General features: G+C 34.8%; 2 protein-coding genes across 2 annotated transcripts; one reads left to right on the forward strand and one right to left on the reverse strand.

Annotated features, from left to right (window-relative positions):
• Positions 1-6,819: 6,819 nt before the first annotated feature.
• On the forward strand, positions 6,820-22,171 carry LOC130641711 (histone-lysine N-methyltransferase SETD2-like). The gene is made up of 21 exons (XM_057448639.1): positions 6,820-7,675; positions 8,245-8,269; positions 8,355-8,437; positions 8,540-8,601; positions 9,134-9,194; positions 13,954-14,005; positions 14,091-14,167; positions 14,701-14,824; positions 15,393-15,470; positions 15,555-15,652; positions 15,742-15,839; positions 15,921-15,994; positions 16,216-16,461; positions 16,829-17,099; positions 17,496-17,680; positions 18,037-18,089; positions 18,173-19,471; positions 19,547-19,628; positions 20,740-20,898; positions 21,061-21,162; positions 21,248-22,171. Exons 1-21 carry the CDS (start codon positions 7,008-7,010, stop codon positions 21,389-21,391), a joined length of 4,041 nt encoding a protein of 1,346 aa, XP_057304622.1. The 5' UTR covers positions 6,820-7,007; the 3' UTR covers positions 21,392-22,171.
• On the reverse strand, positions 22,162-24,960 carry LOC130641715 (testis-specific serine/threonine-protein kinase 3-like). Its single transcript, XM_057448652.1, has 2 exons — positions 23,315-24,960; positions 22,162-22,667 (listed from the first exon to the last, which is right to left on the reverse strand). The coding sequence occupies exons 1-2, from the start codon at positions 23,964-23,966 to the stop codon at positions 22,315-22,317; spliced, it is 1,005 nt and encodes a 334-aa protein (XP_057304635.1). The 5' UTR covers positions 23,967-24,960; the 3' UTR covers positions 22,162-22,314.
• Positions 24,961-25,047: the final 87 nt, after the last annotated feature.

Below are 25,047 nucleotides of genomic sequence, written 5' to 3' on the forward strand. Positions count from 1 at the left end.
CTTAGCATTGTTTTTATGCGTGCGATTCCCTGAAGATCCAGAAATTTGGGACGTTATAAGGTCGTAAAAACTGTGCTGTCATACCAAAAATATTTTCACTAACCTGAAACTAACTAAGAATGATGAAGTCACCGAATTTCAAGGCCTTTAGACAGTGTACTTCAAAAGTTATATTACAAAATAATTGAATTTTAGACCGTGTTTACCTAGCCAAAATATCTAAAAGTAGTAGAAGTCTCACGCTTGCAGTTCTTAAGGCGAAACGAGGTTGACTTAACTGTGATTTAAATTGTGCGGTTTAAAATATGACCTGCCGTTTCTGTCTAAGAGCGCATAAAATATTTAATAAGATGCAATTTAAAGCATTTTAAAAAGATAAATAAAAATCTAAATGGCGCCACATTTTTTAAATTCTGTCAAATTACAAAAATGTGAATAAATTTTGGTCAGTACACCTTTAAGGTTTTCCATTTTTTAATTTTACGAGTTGATTATTTGGGATTTATGACCTGACAATCTTAATAATATAATAATCGACTCAAAAATGTTTCGTATGAATTCTAATGCATTAAGAAGTAACTAGAGAAAATTGGAAACGGTTGTTATGGCCGTTCAAGTTTTTTTTCTTTTTGTTTAGTAAACCAAGATATTTTCGAATCTTTCCGTCGAAATAATTACCCAAAAAAATTTAAAGCTTGCTGGTTACAATTTTCGTCAAATTTAAGCGATGACAATTTAAATTAAACTACCCTAGTACTCTATTCCTTTCATGACTCTCCGTGGCAGAGCTCTTTTTGTCGTAGCGGCGGTTGTTTTTCTGTCTTTAATTCCGCACTAGGTTGCATTAATCGCTCCGTGGATAATTTGTTTCTTTGTTTTCTCTATTATCCATGACGATAAAAAAGTTTTAACAATAACCCAGATGTGGATACAAATGTGCTTGGAAAAGAACATCTTGTGTGTTGTGCATGCCCAGAGAAGAAAATCAATTTTTACAGCGCCGCAAAAACTGAACTTTTGACTGAACAGGGTTCGCTAGTCTAGAAAATCTTCACTGCTTCAGCTTTTAACCGTTCACAATTCCCAAAATGCTATGCGCCAATGCGCAGCAGCCATATTGAAACTACCATAATAAAGGAACAGCGTTTTCTTTGCGAACGAGCGCAAAATGTGTGGCGCACAGAATCTCCTCCACAATATTTAATTAGCTTGTAATTCAAGGTGCAATTTTATACTCTTCTGTTGTTGCCCTAGCCTTATTTTTAAATAGTTTTATTATTCTTAATGCAAGGTACGTCTGTTAATGTTTGTTGTGTAATTTAGTGTTATGGCTAAAGGAAGGAAGCGTCCCTCACACAGCACAGCAAAAATGTGCCAGGAGTAGACACAACTAAGTGGCTGCTATATTACGTATTGAGAGGATCTTCTGTGTAGTCTCCTTATGATTACTGAAATCAGGGACAAACTCAAATTTATTACACTAAATTATGAGGATAGTCAGTTAGGAGGGTAACACATTATTGGATGGAATCTGCAATAGACCACTTTCCGTGTGATGTAGCCACTTGTTTTGATTTCATTTTGAGAACAATTGGCATGCTCGCAATTTTGCGTAGGTAAAAAAGCAGGACTAGCACAGGGTAAAATGGTTTTTAATGCAGATTAAAGCTTTTTTTGGGTAGCATAAGATCCAAGAGGAACTGGAATTAAATTTTAACTAACTAGCTGAAGCTATATTCTAATTCTTCGTAAAAAATTTTGCTAATTTTAAGCAAATATTTTTTGGATGGATTTCTTTGATTATTGTGGTCTGTTATTTATATTTTTTGTGCAAAAAACAGCAAAAGTTTTAACTTTTGTAAACATTGGCATGTTATTTGTTCTCGAAATTTCATCCCATTGACCTTTTTGAATGTTTACATTTTTGGCAGTAAACCCTTTGACTTTAACAATTGCCTGGGAGGCAAAAAGATGTGGGCGCTAGGTGAAGTAAGGTCCTTTTTAGTATGTTTCTTTGCACTTGATAATAGGTTAAAGCCTCGACAATGTTTCTGTATATACAAAGAAATGGGGTAAAAAAACCTTTCTTCAGCAAGCTTCTGCATCCTTATGTCTGCCACCTAGCTGTTAAAGCCAGAAGGGTTTACCTCGGAAAATGTAAACATTTAAAAAGGTCTTTAAGCCATGATGCTAGATGTTATACATGTAGCCAAATCCATCAGGTTTATAATAGAAATTTTCGAATTTCCTTTTTGAAATTAACAGTTCCATAGATTATATATCCCTTGTCATTGTTATTTGTGCTATTTAGCCACTGCTCACCAAAACTAAAAACCGCATGATTGAAAAGCAGTAAGTTTTCCCTGACTGGTAGTGGGGAGTAACTTTACAATACATACAAAATTTTTAAATAAATATTCATATCAGTGTTGCACTTTTATTGTATATATATATACAAAAAACAAGAAGTAAGCAGATAGAGATACTATTTTGCCAATTTTTACTTGCAATACAAGCCATTCCTGGAGACGAGTGTGATCGCATGCGCACTCGTCCACACACTCAAAAAAAGATTTACGAGTGCTTTTTATCGCACTCGTGAATTTTTTTCTTTTCTAAAATATTATAGAGCGATGAAAAAGGCTATTATGCTGATTCTTAAAATTCATTTCTTTGTGATTAATTTGTTTAAAAAGTATAAAGAACATTAAAGTCGGCCCCTTTCCTTCATGCCAACACTCTTATGCTCGGCTGGTGCATTACACTGAGACTCGAACGAAAGAAGGAAGACCATCTGGAACCATGCCACAAGTCAGTGCAAGTTAAATATAACCAGAACATGGGAGAGGTTAGGTGTCCTGTACCTTAATACAGCTTTCGGACTAATGTTTTCATGATGTAATACCAAAGAAAAAACATGTTGAATAAAGTTTAAAAAATCTTTTTAAAAGAGAAAAGAGAAATCAAGAATGTCTAGAAATATATTTAATGCCAAAAACATATAGCGAATCTGCCAACACATCATCGCGTTCAACAGTGTTTCAACCTTGCACTTGTGGTTAATACGTTTAACAAAATTCATTTCTATACAGCTAATAACATAACGTTGTAGTAAACAAAAAATAGTTAAATGTGAATCACACTTGCAAATATTAACATTGCACTTGTAAATTTTGCTTATGAGTGCGATTTTCCGCACACCATAGCAACTATAATTTTTTTAGCAGGTGCTTTTTGTAGCTCTGGCATAGTTTTTGTCAAGAAATGGCCTGCAATGGTGGTACAATTTTGCCAGGCTTTATTTTGATAGACCTAAGAAGGTTTACCTTGTAAAACTAGTTTTATCTAAGCAAGTCACAAGGAAGGGACTAAGAATAATAGTATTATGCCAGGATACATACCCAGAATAACTTGCTTCTTTTTTACGGTCAAACACCTATGTACAGGGAATTCCATGAGACAAGTGCCATCGCACGCCCATTCGCCCACACATGCGCAACAGCTATTCAGGCGTGCGCTTCATTGCACACATTAATTACGCTCCTTAATCGCGTAAAATAAAAAAAATTAACGAAGGAATTATAAAAGTTGATTTGCTACAGCGTAGTTAATGTCGCCGCTTATGTCTTTGAGCATTTAACTATTAAAAACTGTATTCCAAAAATCAATCGTCTTACATTGACAGCTTCAACTGTATCATTAAAAACAGTTTATAACCACTTGTGGTTAAATTAATTTTTTTTTAGAAAGTTAATTAAACGCTGTGTTTTTTCCCCGTGTTTAAATTAAATGTGGTTTTTTCTGCCTGTGTGAAATTAAATGTGTGTTGAACATTTCATTTTAAAATTAAATTTAATTCAAAATAAAGCCTTAATAGAGAAAAAACGACTCCCATTTTTATCATTGTTATAGATAATAGATAACCTACAGAGAAAATAAAACCCTGGGAACAAGGTTGGGGATAAATAGCACTACAAACAAAATGACAGACCATTGCAATAAGTGCAACGTGTAGCACGTGTCAGCGTCTCTTCGTCCACTGTTTAAATTTAATTATATGGTATTTACCTATTATAAATTACTTCCTACAACGAACCAAGGTGTTTTGTTAACATATTTAGCACTTTTACACCACTTTAAGAACAATCACAGGACTGATAATAGAGAAGTAACCCAGGAAAAAAATCGGAAAAACACACGCAAATTTTCTAAAATAGATTTACACGTGCGATGTGTGGCACGCATGTTGTTTTCTTCGTGGAATTCCCTGTATTGGTTAAGGCCATCTACAATGTAGGTGATCAGGATTTATATAACTTTATTTTTAATTGTTGATGGGCAATGTTAAATCTGCAAAATAAGCCACAACAGGACTGCATGGCCAAACACAAGTTAAATAATGTTTTTGGTAAAAAGTGACAAAATTGTACCATTTTGTATGTTTTTTAATATTATTTTTACAACTGCGTCTAGTCAAGCCATCTTTTTTAGAATTTAATTGCTCATTAAGTCACGAAAGGCCTGTGTCTCAGTCTCGGTCCTCCTTTAGGTGAGTGCATTAATATAAATTCAAAAACTTCCAAAAGTCCAGTCTAGTCTTTTTATTTTTGTCAAATAATAATAATAATAATAATAATAATACAGGCCTTGCCATGAGCAAATAACCTCCCGAGCAATTAATTGCTCCCGTCAGAGTGTCCACGCGAGCAATTTTGCTCGCCATATTTTTCGCTAAAAAACTTTACATTTAGTCTCTCAGGGCATCTTTTTCAGGAGAGGCGTGCGCCTTGGCACACACCTAAATCGTTTCAGGCGTGTGATTAAAATGCCTGCCACATTTCCAGTTTGGTCGGATATGTCCGTGGCTCGTTTAGAACTTTGGTTGGTTAAAACGTCCGATAGATTTCCGTCTTGGTCGGACACTTAGATCTCAGAATTATTGAATAGTCCTGGTCCTTGAAATCCACGAGCAAGCCTACTCATAGCCAACCTGACCATCCTAGCTAATTCACCGACTCCTGACTTAGTTAAAAGAACTACGTAGACATAAATCTCTTTTGCCTGGCCCCTTCGTCGTTGGTAACCAGGTCTTACACAAGAAATTCAGCCATTCGGTTCTTAACTAATGCGGAGGTGAACGCCGACCAAGCACGGATGACGCAAGTCTGCAAAACTGCACTTACAGGCGGAACAGACAATTTATCATGGATTTAATTGTAGATAATTTCTTCATTTGACGAAACAATTGGAAACCATAGCAGGTCCAAATTTAATGGATTATTTTCTTTATGCCGCAACTGTTTTCAAACAATTTTAAAAACGAAACCCACGTGCAGTACAATTTTTTTTCTGTATCAATTGTATTTACCTGACGTGTACCTGAACTTTCTGAATGAATTTGGAAGTTTTATTTAAACCATGCAGATAAAGATTCTTTTTAATTTGAAAACAAAGCATATTCTTTCCTATTTGCTGAAAAATAAACAATAAATTTATGAAAACGACAGTATAGCCATGCATACTATTTCGGACATGTAGAAAAGGAAGTTAAGATTGAGAGAGTCACTATACCAGTAGACGCTCGATCATCGTGTTTGGGGTTCACGATTTAAAACGTCCTCCACTTTTCTACTGCAAAATGAATGCGCAACAAAGATTAACCTTAATGCCCATATCGCAAGCGTTTTACAAAATGGTGAATGAACTTTTGCACGATGGGTGCAAAATAATCACACCAAATATCTTTTCAGTTTCAGGTTGAGCGATCGTGCAGGAATTTCACTTAAAAGACCAAACAATTCTTAAGAAAAATGTTTACAATTATCTAAAAATGTTTATATATACACAAGCAATAGAATGCTTGGGTAACGAGCATTTACGCGGGTGCGAGCAATTGCTCGCGACTCATGGCAAGGCCTGTAATAATAATAATAATAATAATAAAAATGTATTTCAAAATCTTTTGATTTATCCTGTAATATTTGTCGTGTGATATATTTTGTTATTGATCTACCAAGTCTAAACTGAGGGTGGATGGTACTTATGTGATATAAGTGCTTAAAATGGCAGTGGCAGGTTAACATTCACTGACCACTGAATCTTTACATACCGATAGGATGCAAAAATGAAGGATCAAATTGACTGATTTCAGAAAAACCTTATTTTACCAATCCAACCCAGAGATCTTTTTTAAAGATTATTTGTAAACAAGAACTGCAAAAAGTTATAAACATTAAGAAAAAAATTCCCTAGAACTAAGGTCTGAAGTTGATTCAACCCTGATTTATGAAAAGCTGACTGTTCAAATGGTGTGTTTTCCCTTTGAATCATATTGGCTGTTTAAAAAATACTGCTATTGGAAAAGGTTTTCTGTCCAGATTCCATTCTTTATTGTGAGATTAAAAACATGATCATGGAATTTGTTTATAGGGGCAAGCAACTACCTAAATTTGAGTGGAAATTGGTCAATACAACACACTAAACACAACACCTACAAACAGTATATGTTGAAAATTTGTGACTGCGTTATACTGATATCAAAACAATAAAGTAACAGCTCAACTTTTGTGCAGTAGTTATTTATTTTTTATTGAATTTATATTTTACAGGATAAAGCTCTTGAAATTTCTGCCCAATTTAATCGGCCCTGTGTGTGGATTAAACCTACAACCTCTTGAACACAAGTTGGAAACTCAACAAATATAGATAATGATCTAAATCATAATCTTCCCCAAAACTTAATTTGATTCAATAGTTTTTACCACTATAAATAGATTGTTACCAGTATGTGGGTCGACATTGAGATTATTATTATAAAATGTTTTATTTTTTAGATTATATATAATTAATGACAAGAGCAAGTCTCATATAGCAACTTCTTAATTATATACCAATACATTAGAATTAATTTTTTATGTTTCTATTTTTGCAAAATGCATTTTGATTTGGAGATTTAATTTTTGGCATGATAGATTATAATACACATTTCAGGAAACAATTGCATCCTAATGCAATTACGAAGAAGTTCGAGGTCGACAGACCAGCAAAAATCCCCTAATGCCATGTCTTCTGATGGGGCAACAGTTGTTAGTGCAGATGCGGTCAGACCAAACAATGATGAAAACCAATCTCCTGTAAAAGAAGAACCTGTTGATGCTGATGTTAATGAAAATGACTCAGATACTGGTAGTGATATTTTTATGCCAGGCGGAATAACTATTAAAGCAACTGCAATTTCCGAAAATGTACAGAATGTTAAGGAAAAATGTGATGAAGATAATAGTAAAAAAACTGATGAAGATTTAAATTGTGATAAAATAAATAATGGAGAAGAGAAAGTTTTATCTGCTAAAATAAGCAATGAAAATACTTCTTGTGAAAAAAATGAACAACAAGACACTGAAGAGGAAAAAATGGATGCAAGTTATGATGACGAAGATAGTAGATCAAGTTGTTTACAAATTAACACAGGCACTCCTGAACCAGAGGGTGATAAAGCTGGAAGTAAAAATGATAAATTAAGCAGCTTATCTCCAGAAATCACAAAAGAAAGAAACATATTTGACAATCCAGATATTTTTTCAGAAAGCCTTGAAGAAAAATCTGAGAAAGTTAAAGAAGAGATCAAAACTGAAGACGAAGAAGATGAGCATAACATTTCTGATGATTTCAAAATGTAGGTTTTTTTGAACTTTGTAGAAACCCCTGAGGTTGCCATTTTTTCTGTTTATGTGTACATAAAAATGTTTTTACATTTGTTGGTAGCAAAGTAAGTAAATATAGAACTTTTTGTATGTCATATAATACTGCTTTTCTAAACCATTTATCCTTCACCGTAAGTTAACTCCCATTATTTAAGATTATAAGTTATTATGACAGTAAATTAAAAAACAAAACAGTGAGACAATATGATGTATATTGTTTTATAGACCAAAATTTACATTTTGAGAACAATAAACAATGTACATCAACATATTCAAAAAACTTTTTTGTGAGCCAAGCTAATAATTTTGATCACTATGTACTTTTAAACTTAAAGCCATCAGCAGAAAGCTTATAGAGATGCATAACTGTTCAAATTGTAAAAAGTAGCTGAGAATGAAACAACAATGACCTTTTTTCGTATTAATTAGGTTGTTTAAGATGAGCTCATGCGCTTGTTTATTGTGTTTATTCGTTTGTTTGTTTATTTGTTTGTTTTAGCTAATTTGTTTTATTTATTAATTGTTTGTTTTTTTTGTTTAGTGGTCAACAAGAAAAGGAGTCAATTGTAAGTATTTCAAATGAAACGTCGAAAGAAAATAGAGATTTTGTTCAATAAAATTCTCCTAAATTCTTATTTTCTTACATTTTAGGAAGATGATGAAGAACCAGATGATGGTGTTACAGAACCACCATGTTTTGAAAATGTGGAATCCAATATTTACCTAATTGACAAGTGAGGTTTATTTTATTCTTAATGGTTTCATTACATAGAAGGTACCATTTTGGATTTTGACATCAGTAAGTACATTAAGATTATTTTACTTGTTTGTTTTAGGAAGAAGTCCAGATTGAGTAAGGAAGTACGCAGAATGATTTGTGAATGTCCGTATGAGCCAGGTAGGTACAATGTCTAGCATCAAAAATGTTTGGTCACACCTAAAATTTCCTAAATAACCTAAATAAATGCAGACCCTCCAAAATTATCTTTTGTTTATGGTGAAGTCCATTTTTTGTTTTTCAAATAGTTACTTTTTGTTATTATGTTTTACCTGATGAAAAATTGAGCATATGTTTTCTGTTGTGTACATATAGCTTTAAGGTGTTTATTAGTTATGTCGTCATTTTAAGTTACAAAACTTATTTAACTACACTTTAACGAGGCTTTAACCCATGGTTTATGTTAGGCCTTACCAGAAATTTTGTGTGATTACACGGTCACACGCTCCTGCATGCTAAATTTTTTTATTATTTTGCGATAATTCATACATCAAAAGTTACACCCAAGGGGTGGGTTTATAGCTTGCCAAAGAAATGGGATATTGGTTTCATCAATTGAGTAATGAATCCATTAAGCATACATTATTGTACAATGGTTTTGTACAGTGATTTTTTACTTATTTTTTTTTTTTTTTTTTTTTTTGTTCTTTAGATGATCCTTTGTTTCTTGGTTGTGGTGACGATTGTCTAAACAGACTTTTGATGATAGAATGGTATGTTAAACTTGGTTCACCTGACCCTCAGTTCATATCCTTTGTAGAAACGTAAGGTTGTGGACAAAACTTCATGGCCTATTTACTTGAATAAATGCACACTGTTTAATAATCTTTGGGTCATAAATTTTCCAACAAGTTTATTTCGTTGTACAACATTTCTAATTCACTTTACACTACAGCGGATCCTTTGTATATCTATTGTAGCTCCTTTTCCATCAGGCATAGTCATGTTTGTTGTGTAGATATTTGCCAATTTGTTAATTCTCCACATCTTTCTTTAATTTTCTGTTCTAATGAGATTTAGAGGACAGTTGGAGATATATTGACCATGGTGACGTTACACTACAGTAGATCCTTTGTATATCTATTGTAGCTCCTTTTCCATCAGACATAGTCATGTTTGTTGTGTAGATATATGTCAATTTGTTAATTCTCCACATCTTTCTTTAAATTTCTGTTCTAATGAGATTTAGAGGACAGTTGGAGATATATTGACCATGGTGACGTTACACTACAGTAGATCCTTTGTATATCTATTGTAGCTCCTTTTCCATCAGACATGTCATGTTTGTTGTGTAGATATATGTCAATTTGTTAATTCTCCACATCTTTCTTTAATTTTCTGTTCTAATGAGATTTAGAGGACAGTTGGAGATATATTGACCATGGTGACGTTACACTACAGTAGATCCTTTGTATATCTATTGTAGCTCCTTTTCCATCAGACATAGTCATGTTTGTTGTGTAGATATTTGCCAATTTGTTAATTCTCATTATTGTTCCATTTTTTTTCTCAAGTAATCATAGAACTCGCATACAACAACACTAATTTTGCCATGTTTTAAAGCAGGTAATTTGTTGCGAAGAAACTAAAATGTGCGATGCGTTCATTGTTTATTTTTTTATTTTTTAAATTATACGTTAAATAGTATTTTTTTATCTCAAACAAAGAAAAGGCCGCAAGCAAAAAATACTAGACGCCAACTTTGTAACCGTAAAAGTAGTTACATGGTTAAACAAAAAATTTTTATGACGATTTATAACAAAATTATTTTCTTTAGCTAAAATAAACAAGACAGAAAATTTTCGTCGTTACACCCTCCTCCGTTATAATTAACTTTCAAAACAACATCAGCACATTCTGTATAATTTTCAAAACAACACAAGAAAAAGTCTTTCTGCATGTGGCAATTGATCACCATAACTATAATTAGATATCATGCTGCCTCTGTGCTTGCAAAAGGACATGCTGGAAGTGATTTTACATAACGAAAGTAGCGAAAGCATTTAAAGTAGACAGAAAAGTTGAACTTTAAAATTTATTTTTTAATTTATTTTTAATTTAAAAAGGGCAACTAAATTAAAAAAAAATGTTTTGTTTTTCTTTAATATAACTCGCGAGTAACATGATATATTTTTTTAAGATTAAGAGATTAAGATTTACTCGCGAGTAGTTTAATTATTGCATACTCGCGTTATTAAAAAGATTACTCTTATTGTACTCGCATTGTACTCTCACTCTGAATTATTTTACTCGCATTTATTTGTACTCGTACAAATAAATGCGAGTAAAATAATTCAAGATGTGTAGCTTTACTCGCAAGTGACCTTAAAAATAAATAATTTACAACTTATTCGTCGTCAGAAAAAAAAGTGTTGTCATCATGCGAACAATCACTCGAATTATCATCACTCGAATTATCATCGTCGGTTTCACTCTCATCGCTTTCATCAGAGATTGCTACTGTAACTCGGGGTGCTTTCTCTGGGGAGTTATCTGCAAGTTTTGTTGTCCTACGTTTCGACATGTACTTTTCTACTGCAGCTTCGAGTATTTCCTCTTTTTCTGCCTCTGTCCAAACAGTGTTGTTTCCGGCGATTATCATGGCGTCTTCCATGGTGGCGTGCTTCATACTCAAACGTCGATCTGAAAGCGAAGTTGTTAAAGTGCTAAAAACTCTCTCGACAGCACTGTTTGAGGAAGACATACATATTACGAGCTCAACCAGCATTAAAATATTCGGATATTTCTTTTGTTGACTCCGAATCAAGTTGGCCCAAATGTCAGTGGTTTTTTTAAAAGCTTTGTATTGCGTTTTTACAAGTGTTTGTACAGCCTTCCATTCGTTAAACACTTTGTCTTTCTCAAAACCGGCTGCTTCAAGTGGTGATTTGAATTTGGTCATCAAAGTCTTTATTGCTTCCACTCCATTCTTGGTTCGATCTTCTTCCCAGTATTGTGGATCCACCCACATCATACTTTGAAATATGTCGTTGTTGGTGAGAAAAGATGAGAAACGATCCTTTATCAGTTGGATGATAGTTTCGATCCCCTTACTCCTTATGACTAGGGCATCTTGACACGCGATTTCAGTAGAATTCGTCATGTTCAATTCGATACCAATGAATTCGCGGTTCTCAGCTTTTCTTTGTTCATGACCTGCCTTTGGGTTCTCCGACGTGACAGTTGCAAGGTTATCTTCATCACGTAGATTGAACTTTCTCAGAAAACTGTTTATTGTGTCTTCGTCTTCATTTGTCATTTCTTCCAGCGTCAAAATTGTCTGTTCGACAGCTGGTTTTACTTCATAAGCCATCAACAAACTTTTTTCAAAAACTAACGAGAGGGGTGACATGCAGTCCAATATGTCCATGTAGGCTGCTGTTTGACATAGAAAGGCATATGAATTCAACTTTCGTAAAATACCCTGTACTTTTGCTCGTGTTTCAGAGCGACAACCACCATCTCTGGCTAAAGCATTTGAGAATGTTGTGATTAAGGCTGGCCAAATATGAAGCAACTTTGCAAATCCGCGCCTTCGATGGCTTATGAAGCGTGTACCATGAATTTTCGGTAAAGGATAGTGTGTGATGTTTAGAGCAGCACAAGCTTCTTTTGTTTCAGTCTTCAACTTGCCTGAATTTTTAAACAAGTAGAAGATTGTATTGTAGAAGGAATTGCATTCCATAAATTTCGGTAGAGCTTTGATCACATCTTTAATCGCAAACTAGAGCTGGTGATTCACACAATGGATCACCACAAGCCAAGGGCGCTCCTCGGCCATCATTGTTAATGCCCCATGGTATATACCCATGTTCACATTTGCTCCGTCTGCCGTCGCTGTTACAAGCTTCGTCTGATAATCGTTTAATGGTACGTTTCCGTTTTCGAATACACTGTCTAAACCCGCCTTCAGACTTTCAGCATCACAACCACAGAAATCTGCCATCTGGAGAAGAGAGACCATGTAATACACAGCCCCTCTTTTTCAGTACGTACCAGTACTAGCTCTTTCTCATTCCCAGTTTTACGGGCTTGGGAACCATCAGATAGGACAGCCATAAAGTGTTTTCCAGCAATAACAGCTGCCACCTTTTCATGCATCACGTCAGCAATAGTATGGATGAATTTGCAGCACCTTTCAATCCCTTCGAAATTTTTTCCTTATGTTTCGCGCACAGTTTACACCAAATCTCGATTACACACGTTCTACCAGATACTTTGCTTGTTTTATATCTATCACCTTATCGTGGCTCCAACGTAAAAATGTCGAAAGATCTTTCGTTACTCCCTTATTACCTTCCATGCTGCTTGAGTTTTTCGAAAGCAAATGTTGTTAATAACTTCACTTCACAATTTCGAATACTGAAAATCGAACATCAAGCATACGTCGAGGTGGAAAAAGTATTGAATTGAAAACCATTGTAACACCTGCTCTGAATATTACAATGCGTGTTTTGCTTGTATATTTTGCAACGTACCTGTTTTTTTTTGCTTGTTATTTAAACAATTTTATTTCAAAAGCCACACAAATTCCAATTCAATTATTTGCATTAATCATTCATGTCAATTGAGGAAGAAAAGAAAACTTAGAAAAAAAATAGAAATTTAAAAAAAAAATAGAAATAATAAATTAAATCATGCTTCCCTATGTATATTATTCCCTGACACCTTCATTGAACTGAATATTATTATTTTGGTGTGTGATTAGCACACACCTGAGGTATTTACTGTTATTTTTTGGCGTGCGAAGATCGCAAGGGAACATTCAAACATGGCGTGTGTGGGCGTGTGCGCGTGCGATTGCACGCCATTCCTGACGAGGCCTGTTTGTTGTGTAGATATATGCCAATTTGTTAATTCTCCACATCTTTCTTTAAATTTATGTTCTAATGAGATTTAGAGGACAGTTGGAGATATATTGACAATGGTGACGTTACACTACAGTAGATCCTTTGTATATCTATTGTAGCTCCTTTTCCATCAGACATAGTCATGTTTGTTGTGTAGATATATGTCAATTTGTTAATTCTCCACATCTTTCTTTAAATTTCTGTTCGAATGAGATTTAGAGGACAGTTGGAGATATATTGACCATGGTGACGTTACACTACAGTAGATCCTTTGTATATCTATTGTAGCTCCTTTTCCATCAGACATAGTCATGTTTGTTGTGTAGATATTTGCCAATTTGTTAATTCTCCACATCTTTCTTTAAATTTCTGTTCTAATGAGATTTAGAGGACAGTTGGAGTTATATTGACCATGGTGACGTTACACTGCAGTGGATCCTTTGTATATCTATTGTAGCTCCTTTTCCATCAGACATTGTGTGGGTTCATGTAAATTGTTCCTAGTATATTACACATCAAAACTCTACAAGGTTTTAACAAAGTATACAAATTTAGGTGAAAAGTTAAATTTTTTAAAAGTTTACAGAAATTTACTTTGTGTTGGAATTATTTGTTATTATAGTCACACCCGCTGTCCTACTGGAGAGTTTTGTACAAATCGAAATTTTCAGAGGGTAAGATGATCCTAAATTTTTATGAATTAAGAATATTTGTTTTAATTACGCATACTGATTGGTTAAAATTGTTTTACATCTGTAGGGTTGCAATTATAATTTGGAGATTTTTAAGGCAGGGAAGAAAGGTTGGGGTTTAAAAACCAATGAACCAATCCAAAAGTAAGTATTCCTGCTCATCATTTTGTTGTTGATGGTACGATATTGACTACCTGTTATAAGTTAATTAACATTTAGCTATTACAAGCATCATTATGAATTCAATTATCTGGCGAACTAAAATATTATAAATATTAAAGATGTTTCTTATTTGTTTTCGCATTTTATTACTACTTTGCTCACCAGCCCAGTAAACATATGTCTGTACGTCATCAAGCAATGTTATTCAGCAAATGTTCTGCAATGTGGAATGGTGAATAGAAGGAAAATTCTGGTACATTAGGGATTTATTATAACTCATCCTTCAGCTTATTCTGAGTTAAATAAATTTAAACCCCATCATTGGTATATCAGAAATCAAAACATCCAAGCACCTGCTCTTGTTATTTTTATGATATTACAAGTTTTGCCAATGTTATTTGATGAAGTAGACTTTGTAAATAGTATCTGCAGGTTTCTTTCCAATGCAAAAAAAGTCAGAATTAGGAAAGTTGTGTTTCTTTTTTAAAAAAATTATTGTTTGTAAAATATTTTAGAGGTTCCTTTATAATTGAATATTGTGGTGAAGTTGTTGACTACAATGAATTTCACAATCGAACGTTGCAATACGATGCTGAGAAGATGACACATTATTACTTCATGACTCTGAAAACTAACGAGGTAAGCGGTGTGGCTGTTTGTCTTTTCTGATATTTGTTTGCTGTCCTTTTAAAATTATTTACAACCTTCAAATTTTTTTTTGCTCCACAAGTAAAAAAGAAAAGTGACAAGTAAAAAAATGATGCTCTGTTATGTACATGGGGAGAACCATTATGTACATCTATATTATAATGCCCGTATACGTCTGTTTGTCACGCAAAATGGTAGCTTAGCTGCGCAATAGCGAGAAGCACGCAATGCAGTATAAAAAGAACAAGCGAACCCTTGGATTTTTCACCGGCTAGCGACTAGTTCCATATAATGCGTGTATGCAGGTGTCAAAACAAAATTGTTTAAATGTGCCATTATTTGTACCTGAAAAGTCATTGTTTTAAATGTTGCAATTTCTATATTTGATTTTTTTCATTCAGGGTTACTTACCACTAACTAACCCAACATTCAACAATGCACTTTTAACTACAAAATGAAGTTTCTGAATATAGTTTGTTGCTAGTACTTATCTAGAATAACCTGTATGTCACGCAACACATGTCATACCTATTCTGTAACTATTGACTTTGATCATTAGATCATCGATGCCACAAAAAAGGGCTGTAAATCAAGGTTCATCAATCACAGCTGTGATCCAAACAGTGTCACTCAAAAGGTCAGCATATTTTATTTTTGATTTATTTCTAGCCTGTCTGCAGAATGTGTATAGTCTTCACCAGTATTGTGTATTTCTTCATAGTGGACTGTTAATGGATTTTTGCGTGTTGGTTTTTTTGCTTTGCGATATATTTCAGCTGGCGAAGAATTGAGTTTTGATTATCAATTCCAAAGATATGGGTGAGTGGGGCTATAATCATTTTTGCCTTTTTTTATTACTCAATAATGCATAAAAATTTGCAGTGATTTATTTGTTTTTTTAATTTTAGAGAAAAGCCACAAAATTGCTATTGTGGAGCCATGAACTGTAGAGGGGTGATAGGAACAGAGCAAGTTAATTCTTTTCCAATCTACATGGAAAAAATGAGTATGTCAGGCTATTTTCTTACTCCATTGGGTAAAACTTTGTAACAATCTGAGCTGATGAATGGAAAAACTTTTCATTTAGTTTCTGACTCTCCATCAATGTCTTCCAAACAGAAAAAACGCAAAAAACAGATGAAAGAGTTCTACGATTCAGCGGTGAGTAATCATTCTCTATGTAAAATAATTCAACTAAGTGATGCTGTTTACTTGCTTCCATATTTACTTTCTGTGTGGCATGGTGTTTCAGTAATACCTGTACTATGTTTGTCTATTTTATGCCACGCTTAACCATAAAACATTGTAAAAACGTGTTGGTAACGCCCAGCATGAACAGAGTAGACGAATTCGGTAATTTGTTTTTCCATCTTTTTGTGTAGCTGGCCGATGAACTGAACGAGCTCCTTGGCACTAAGTGGGAATTAAAAGAAAGCAAGCACAGCCTTGAACTTTTACGACTCATGGTGAAGGTTGAAACTCTGCATGAACGAAAGGAATTACTGAAGATATTGCAGTCATCACGTGATACATCTGCTCTAAAGGCGTTCGTCCGTTACAAAGGCCTGTCTCTTCTGTGGACTTGGATGGTTGACGCTTCTGAAGATAAACACAAATACAAAGTCGAAGTAAGTGTTGGTTTATTGTTTGTTTTCAGGCAAGAAAATATTTGAGCTATCGATTTTGAGAGTCATCATTACTACTCAGTCCTGCTATCATGAAATGTTTTTCTTTTAGTAACTGACCTAACTGTTTTGTTTGTTAACGACTTGTTTTATAATATTTCCTTCATTTTAAAAATTTTGAGGTCAAAGTTTTTATTATTTGGGTCACAAGTAGATATCTAACTATCTAACTGCTGTTAATTTTATACTGTATGAATATCAAATGTAACAACTATACGCCTACAAATCATCCAGTAGCTGATTGGTACTTCGAATTTCTCTACATGCTCGTATACATTATGTCATGTGGCTATTGTACTTCTATGTTTAGATCCTAAAAACTTTAAAACATCTTCCCATCTCCAATAAAAACGAACTAGATGACAGTAAACTCTCCACCATTGTGATTAAATGGGCTAGTGCCAAACAGGAGGAGGGTGTTAAACGTGAAAGCGGCTCTGATGACGAGTCGCAATCACCGAGTGATAATGAGGTGAAGAACGATGAAGGGGGTAGTACAAGTCAAGACGAATCCTCAAAGGAAGAGGAAAGCGAAGGAAAGAAATCTGGGACATCTTTAGAAACCGAATCTATGGAAGAAGGTGGGTAGTGTTTTAATTCAAGTTTTAAGAACAGCATTGACGAAAGTAGTATCTTCCATACTAATTACTTTGGATGCAAAAAGATTGTGAAATTAAAAATATCATTTCAAAACTTTAAGGAATTTTTTTTTAATTAACCGTGTAAAACTGAAACATGTCTTTTGTTTATTTGAAATTAGGTTGGATTTTATAAACCAAAATTGAGAAATTTTTTTCTGATTGAAATAAAAGCACGGGCAGAATAATTTATAAAGTAAAGTACTAATCCAGAACTGAGAAATGTAACATTCTTACCGGTGACAAATACAGGTCTTGTTCTAAATGATTGGGAAGAAAACTAAAGGACTATTTTTAAGGAAATAATTCTAAAAAACCATCTGTTTCGTCACTTTACAGGTGAAATACTAGAGAACGAAGATGCGTCGTCGAATAAAAAGACAAAGAAGAAAGACAAAATCACGAGGAAAAAAGAACGCGGAGACGCGCGAATGCGTGAGATTGCATCACTTTCAGCAACTTTACTGGAAGACTGGAAATTGTTGAAAGAGGTGTTTCGCATACCAAAGAAATCGCAAACGCCTGTGAGTGTTAGCCATTGCCTAGCTTGACGTCATTAATTATTTAATCCCCGCTTTTTAGTAAGAGCACCATGTGAGGCCAAAACTAGTTCACAGCCCTTACACCTTGCAATGCTGTTTTATAATTTTTTTTTATTCTGAAACCTGCTTACTGGAATGTAAGTTCTTACGTAACAATTACTCTGTTCTTGTTTTACGACACGGGTATGAAATCCTTATTTTTATGAGTTTCACGAGTTTATATTCCAATTCTCTCTGAACTTTTTAAAAACAGCCGACACACATCTTTACGTGCTTATACCCCGTTGTTGTGATCTAGTTTTATTTCTGCTACGTAAGATATCCTCTTCCTTGCACAGGATCGTCGTCCTAAAGCGGAATCAGACGATTCACCAATCCCTGAAGAGAAGCGGTATGTCGTTTTTATACCTCTTTGTGTGCATGTTGTTAAAAGAAGTTATTAATAGTTCATAATATGAATCTTTTCTGTCACAGATTAAACAACAAAGGGATGGACTCGCCAAGCCAGACAAACACTCTCACAGCAACTGTTGGTACTCCTCCTTCGGCTAAGACAGTGCTTCCAGATAGTACGTTTCGGTCACCCAGTAGCAAACAAAAACCGACACAGCTTTATAAGGGAGGAGGGCTGTTGTCAACCCATTCGTCCGAGAGTGCAGACTCTCCTTCGTCGTCCTCACAAGACAGGGGTGACGATGCTAGAAACACGAACGAGAAAAACAGCAGGCGTAGCTGGAGAAAGTCACCTACCTCGACTTCTGATCAGGTAGAACATTCGCGTAGTGGTAGCGACTCTAGTGATCGTAACGTAGCGGCTGATTCAACTAATAACAGCAGGGGGGACGGAGATGCTGATAGCACGTGGACAGGCGGAAGCGATACCAGAGACAGTAGAAGAGACTCTGGATGGTCAAGAAACAGGGGAAGAAGGCGCAGTTATGACAACGACAACCGAGGCTGGAATGATAGAGAGAACGATAGTTACAGTGGCGGAGAGGGAGAACGCCATCGTGGTAATTGGAATTCAACTAACCGCGGTCGAAACAGGTGGAACGATCGACATAATCGAGGTGGGAGACAGCACGCAGATCGAGGATACCAGGGCGCTTCTGATGAGAGTAACGGAAATAGTTGGAGAAAACACGGACGCGATTTTTATGACCCGCCGAAGAACATGCAGCACCATCAACAATTCGGAAATTTGAATATGCGTCCGAATATGATGCCTGTGATGATGAATCGTATGCCCAACCAAATGCGCATGCCGATGTTTCAAGGAAATGGTAACAACTCAACAATGATGGGTCAACCACCAAACCAAATGTTGCCACAGCATCCGATGTCCGGAAATGCTCCGGGTATTTTCCCTCCAAACCGATTACCACCTCGTCCGCCTGGTAACCCACAAATTAACACAATGATGCCCAACCAGTTACCACATAGTTCACCGTTAGTCTCCCCAATGTCTGCGTCACCATTCAATACAGCGCCTCTGCCTCCACCAAAGCCTGTTGGGCAGTATTCCTCTCCTGCACAACCGGAGGTGTCCGCTTTAAACGTGGTAAATCAGCTTCAACTACTTTTGAACGCAGAACGTTTGAAACAAGCGCAAGAGTTAAATAATACCAAGCCTGACACGCCGGATTTCAGCCGAAGCTCAACATCGGGCTCGAACAGCCCAACTCGGACCAAAGTGCCAGCCGTTTTACCTCCTCACTGGAAGACAGCTACCGACTCTGAAGGTCGAATGTACTACTACCACGCTATAACCAGGTAAGTGTAGAGAACTAAATAAGATTAGCCAGCCTAGTGGCAGTTTATTTTTGATTAAAACACGTTTTCTATCAGGGAAACATCGTGGGACCCGCCTATGCATATAGAAGAAGAGGAGACAAAAGAAGAAATGCCTCCGAAAAAAATCAAAAAAAGGGTAGGTAACCAATCCAAATTTTTTAGTATTTCTTTTAGATTGGTTCATGGTCATACATTTGGACCCATCTACTTTTAGTTGTGAGAAACATTTCATTTTGTCCAGTGTCTAAAGAGGATAAATATTTTTTCTACACTATTTTGAGCGCAAAACTTTAAATGGCAAAAAATTTGCGCGAATTTGACGTTGACCAAATTCGCGGAAGTTATATGTTGCAATATTTTTCAAGAGCGTTGGTTAGCAAAAGTTTATGAAGATTAAGAATAAATATTAAACCTTTTAAATCACGAAAGAAAAATTGAAGCATACTTTTCTTATTCTGCGTGACTAAATACAGTAGACTCCCAGTTATTCGAAGCTCCACGGGGGATAGGAATTTACTTCGAATAACCAAAATTTCGAATAACTGAAAATTTTCTTATTACGTTAAAATATACAAATATGTTTACTTAAAAACAAATACAATTACCATTCTTGATATCTATATTCTTATGAAGTGTTTCCCTTGTTTGCTTGAATTTTCTGGAAATGGTGAAAGCATTCAACTTTTAAAAAAATTGCTTTGTACATAGTTTTATTTTTAGGAATAAAGACTATTTTTCTTTTATAAAAAGTGTTTGAAGTTGAAAATTCTCACTTTTACTCCAGCTATTGTCAAGAATTTTGAATAACTGAGAGAATATTGAGCCAAGGTGGTTAGAAAACCAATTCGAATAAACGAATTTTCGAATAACTGAAGTTTGAATAACTAAGAAAGATTTACTCTAAAACGTGTTAGAAAATTCAAGGGGAATGAAAATCGCTTCGAATAACCGAGAATTTCGAATAAGTGCAGGTTTGAATAACCGGGAGTCTACTGTATGATCATACAGTTCGTTAGAAAGTTTAAATTTTATCCTATAAAATGAAACTTTTTAAAGAATGTATCAAAATTTCACATCTGCGAAAGTTTCTACACTTAATTTCTTTTTAAAATTTGTTCGTTCGTTCAGTCATGTTTCTTTTTAAAATTTGTTCGTTCGTTCAGTCATGAATCTTTTTTAAATTTGTTCGTTCGTTTAGCCACGTATTTATAGTATTATGCTTTGTATTCTTTACGGAATTACTTTAGCATTCAACCGAAGACCCGCGTTCACCACCGCAATCGAAACAGTCGCCACGGATAGCTGCTGCGGATACAACACACCATCACGGACCTCGAACTCCTCCTGGACCCCACTCATCCCACGGCTCTGGCGCGCATAAAGTTCGTGAAGCGTTTAAGGCCAAGGTTGGTTTGTTTGTTTGCTGTAATGTATTTTAAGCTTTGAAAAAATAACTTTAATGTAGGTTTTTCAGAGAAAGCGCTTGCTCGAATTACTTTTGAGATACATCTAAACAAATAAACCCTGCACCCGTGATATTGTTTGTTGAAACGCCGTATTTTTTTTAGATGTCCTCTGTGGTCGTAAACTGCTTGAATGCTTATCAAAAAGTGGATTGCAAACAAGGACGTATAAAAAATATCGACGATTTCAAATTCCTGGCAAGAAAAGTATGTTGATTAACGTTTAACGTTTTCGAACGGGGAATTAAAAGTGTGAAAATTTAATCTTTTTCTCTCTCTCTTTTTCTTTTAGTTAACCCACGGTCTCATTATGAAGGAGATCCAACGTATTAAGGACGAAGAGCGTTTAATATGCAATGATTCTGTGAAAGTGAAAGTGAAGGAGTACATTAGAAACTATATGAAAAAATTCGGTCCGTGTTATATCAGATCGTAAAATTTATGTCGTCTTCGCCAGACAAAATGGCGGTGTATTATCGATTTTACTCGTTTAACATCTGTGGTGGTGTATGGAGTGCAATGTTGTAGTGTGTTTTTATTAATTTGTTGATTTTTCGCGTTCGTCATGCAAGCTCGTTCCAAGGTTCATCTGTTTTATATCCGTGTGATTTAATGCGACCTGGGAGCGAGGCTGCGCGAGTAAAATGCAAGTTGAAATATAATAAGCTGTATATATTGTTATTAATTTATATTTCAACGTGTATGACAAGCCTTTTACATAGTATATTATACTTCAAGAATTTTCGTGTACCTTTAATTTCTAGGCATTTCAAATATTTTCCCCCCAGCTTACGGCTTGGGTGATCAACGCAGCATAATTACGCACGTAATAACGAGCACTAAAAATCTAAGTGTACTAATTTTCGTGTGTACCAGATTTCAGGAATTTTGGTCTGATTGCGCAAATTGATTTCCGAAATATTTTTTAAATCGTCATTTGTGAAACTAAATACAGGCGGAAAAATAGAGGAGAATAAATGATTTTTTTTATCTTATTAATCAGTTAAATAATTAATAAACGCGGAAATTAGTACGCTTAGAATGTTTTTATTTTTTCCTCTGCTTGGTGCATGTGTACCAAAAATATAACCCTTATAATTGTGGTGTTTGAATTATCGAGAATTTATGCTCACTTATTATTTTATGTGTAAATTTGTCTCACTTTAGTATTATTATTTTTTGGAAATCTGAGTATAATAACAAAAACTGTCAACGATTTTTTCTGTTTATTTCTCGTCTAAGGAACAACGATAAAGTAATTATAAATGGAATCACACAGTGTTCATGCGTTCTTGACTTTTTCAAGATTCTTGCTTCTGCTTCTTTATTCCATGAAGAATATCGTTTCAAGCTAGCGTTTTATTGCAACCACGCGTGGCTTTGAACATCAGCGATATCAAACCTGGTCAAAGGATCAAGTTGTAACATCCCAACCAATAAGTCCTTACATTCCGTTGAGATCATTTTGTTCTTTGGTATAGGAACGCCATTGTATGAATTTCTTATCCTTTCAATCTCGCGCTGTAGATCCACCTTCTTCGCATTGGAGTATGGGAAATTTTTAAAGAGCATCAAGTATAATGTTATCCCCAACTGCCATATGTCGGATAAGAAAGGATCGTAGCTGCCGGAAACCGCTTGTTCCGGTGCAAGCATGCCCGGTGTACCACAGTGCTCCAACACTCTTCGACCTTTTGTAACGAAGCTAAAATCTAAGAAAATGTAACAAGTTTAGACTTTAAAATGACATACTCAGATGTTTTTCTCTCTTGAGCATAAATTTTGGAGGGTGTTTAATTTGGCGAATTTCGCTAAAATTCGCCAAATTCGCTAAATTTAATCCTCGCTAAAATTTATCCACTCAAGGTAGTGTATTTTTTTTTCTCAACCACCGTGCAATTTGCTCATTATATAAGCTGTGTCGTGCCGAGACGAACTTACAAGATTTTTATTAAGATCGCCCGAATCAACATCAGCATTTCTTCTTTTTTAATGATATATTTTTTGGCATAAAAATATTCAAATTAAGTGTTTTTGAATACTTATCTTTTTAGCCTAATCGTTTACCTTATTGAGGCGCCAATTGGACAGAAAGTTTTAAAAAAAATTGGTACGCACTTTTAATGAGATGTTTATATTGGGCGTTGCTATATTTTTTAACTCTTGGATTGCCAATTTGGAAAGAGAGCTAAATAACGGACAATTTCCTAAATATTATTTCCAGGGTTGTAGCTACGTATGCCTTGGTCAAATATCGTCCAACTTTAATGCATCACAAAAGGCAAATAAAAATTTGTTTTTATATCATCTGATCGCTCGCTCCAAATAAAATACAAAACAAAAGTATATAAATATATACCTGCTAGCTTTATTTCATCATTTCGTCCGAGCAACATATTGTCAGCTTTTATGTCGCGATGAGCTATCCCTTTGTTGTGACAAAAAGCAACTGCGCTCACCATCTGTTTAAACATAGACTTTGCTTTTAATTCTGGCATGCTGCCACTTAATAAACACTGACCTAAGTCCCCTCTGTCAGCAATTTCTGTCACAATGTATAAAAGATTTTCATCTTGAAAGCTTTCCAAAAGATTCAGTATGTTTTCGTGTTTTTCGCTGGATAATTCGCTCCACACCTCCAGTTCCACAGGTAAATATTTTTTAACATAAGATTCATTTTTCTCCTCATCTAAGCGAATTATCTTTATAGCAACATCCGAGTTATACTTTGCAGAAAATCCCTTTTTTACTACGGAAAATGCTCCCGAGCCAGCATATTTGAGTTGGCGGACTTGAATCCTTTTGCTTAGAACTCCAATGTGGACTTCATCAGTTCCAAATCGTTCGCTCAGTTTGTTTTTTATTTCGATTTTATCAACGTACTCAAATTCACTATCTTCGTCACTACTACTATCATCTTTATTTCTGGATGAAGTAGATCTTTTTTTCCAAAAGCATAACCGCCTTATGGCATCCATTTGTCTCAATGTTTTAATGTATAATCGAATCATCGATAAATGTTCGAAAAAACATTCGATATCGGTCGTCTGTTCAAGTTTAAACCTCTGCGATGGAGATAAACAAACATTTCCCGGAATAAAAACTCCCTTTTTCTTAGTATGAGATCATGTGGTTTTAGTTTGTTTTTAATGTATTGCAGATAAAAGCCAGTTTTTTTCATTAAATTAGAAATGTGTGTGGTTAAATCAGACATAAAAGAGTTTACGAAAGGTTTAAAGTTTATGTTCAATGGAGATTTTGTGCGTTGATTTTTGTTTGTAGCGTTTTCGATACTTGTGTTAAAGGATTTTTGGATCAAATCACAGAAAACATTAAAATAATGGACAACTTTTGTTTATAAACTGAGTAGCATAATGATCTTATTTCGTATCTTTCGACAACTTTACAACACTTTTCGTTCACGTAACGGTCATCGTTTCTTAATTTCGTAGTAGAAGAGTTGAAGTTTCTTTTATGAGCCAAGTTTCAAGTCATGACCTAAACATAAATTAAAAAACTTAATAAAATATAAAAGCTTGCAAGATGTTTGGTTTTACAAGATCAAGCCATTAAGTTTGGATTTTTTGTAATCTATTTTATATTTAAAGAGGATTTGTTCTTTTAAAACAATTTTATTTAAAATTAGTTAAGTTTTTATTGTTATTTAAACTTTCTTATGTCGCGGTTTTGTTCCGAAAGCTGTCCTTCGCCCATGTCCAATATTTTGATAACGGTTTTTTGTTTACAAAGAAGCTTAGTTATTTCAAAATATCACGTGTCGAGTGATTTGAATCTTTATGGAGATAAGGTATAGGAAAAACCTTTATAAAGAAGCAAAAGAGAAGAATTTTTGGAGGAACTAAACACAGCTACTCATGTGACAGAGTCAAAGCGATTTGGTGATTTTCGTTTATTCTGTATTTGTCTTTTTTTTCGAAAATCAACTTCGTTCCCAGGACGCTGCCAACGTCTTCCAGCCGAATTCCTTCTTGGATTCGTGCCATTTAAAAGCGCAATTATATACAGGCCTTGTCATTTTCATTTTTGTGATTGCTTGAATATTTGTAAACAGCATAAAAATTATATGACCGT

The sequence above is a fragment of the Hydractinia symbiolongicarpus genome, chromosome 4, assembly GCF_029227915.1.
Source record: "Hydractinia symbiolongicarpus strain clone_291-10 chromosome 4, HSymV2.1, whole genome shotgun sequence".
Taxonomy (NCBI): domain Eukaryota; kingdom Metazoa; phylum Cnidaria; class Hydrozoa; order Anthoathecata; family Hydractiniidae; genus Hydractinia; species Hydractinia symbiolongicarpus.

Excerpts from the sequence above, each read along its gene's own strand:
- LOC130641711 (XM_057448639.1), top strand. The coding sequence starts at position 7,008 with ATGCAATTACGAAGAAGTTCGAGGTCGACAGACCAGCAAAAATCCCCT. Across the intron at positions 15,471-15,554 it reads CAAACAGTGTCACTCAAAAG|TGGACTGTTAATGGATTTTT; the intron begins GTCAGCATATTT and ends ATTTCTTCATAG. Across the intron at positions 19,472-19,546 it reads TACTACCACGCTATAACCAG|GGAAACATCGTGGGACCCGC; the intron begins GTAAGTGTAGAG and ends GTTTTCTATCAG.
- LOC130641715 (XM_057448652.1), bottom strand. The coding sequence starts at position 23,966 with ATGATTCGATTATACATTAAAACATTGAGACAAATGGATGCCATAAGG. Across the intron at positions 22,668-23,314 it reads TGATGAAATAAAGCTAGCAG|ATTTTAGCTTCGTTACAAAA; the intron begins GTATATATTTAT and ends ACATTTTCTTAG.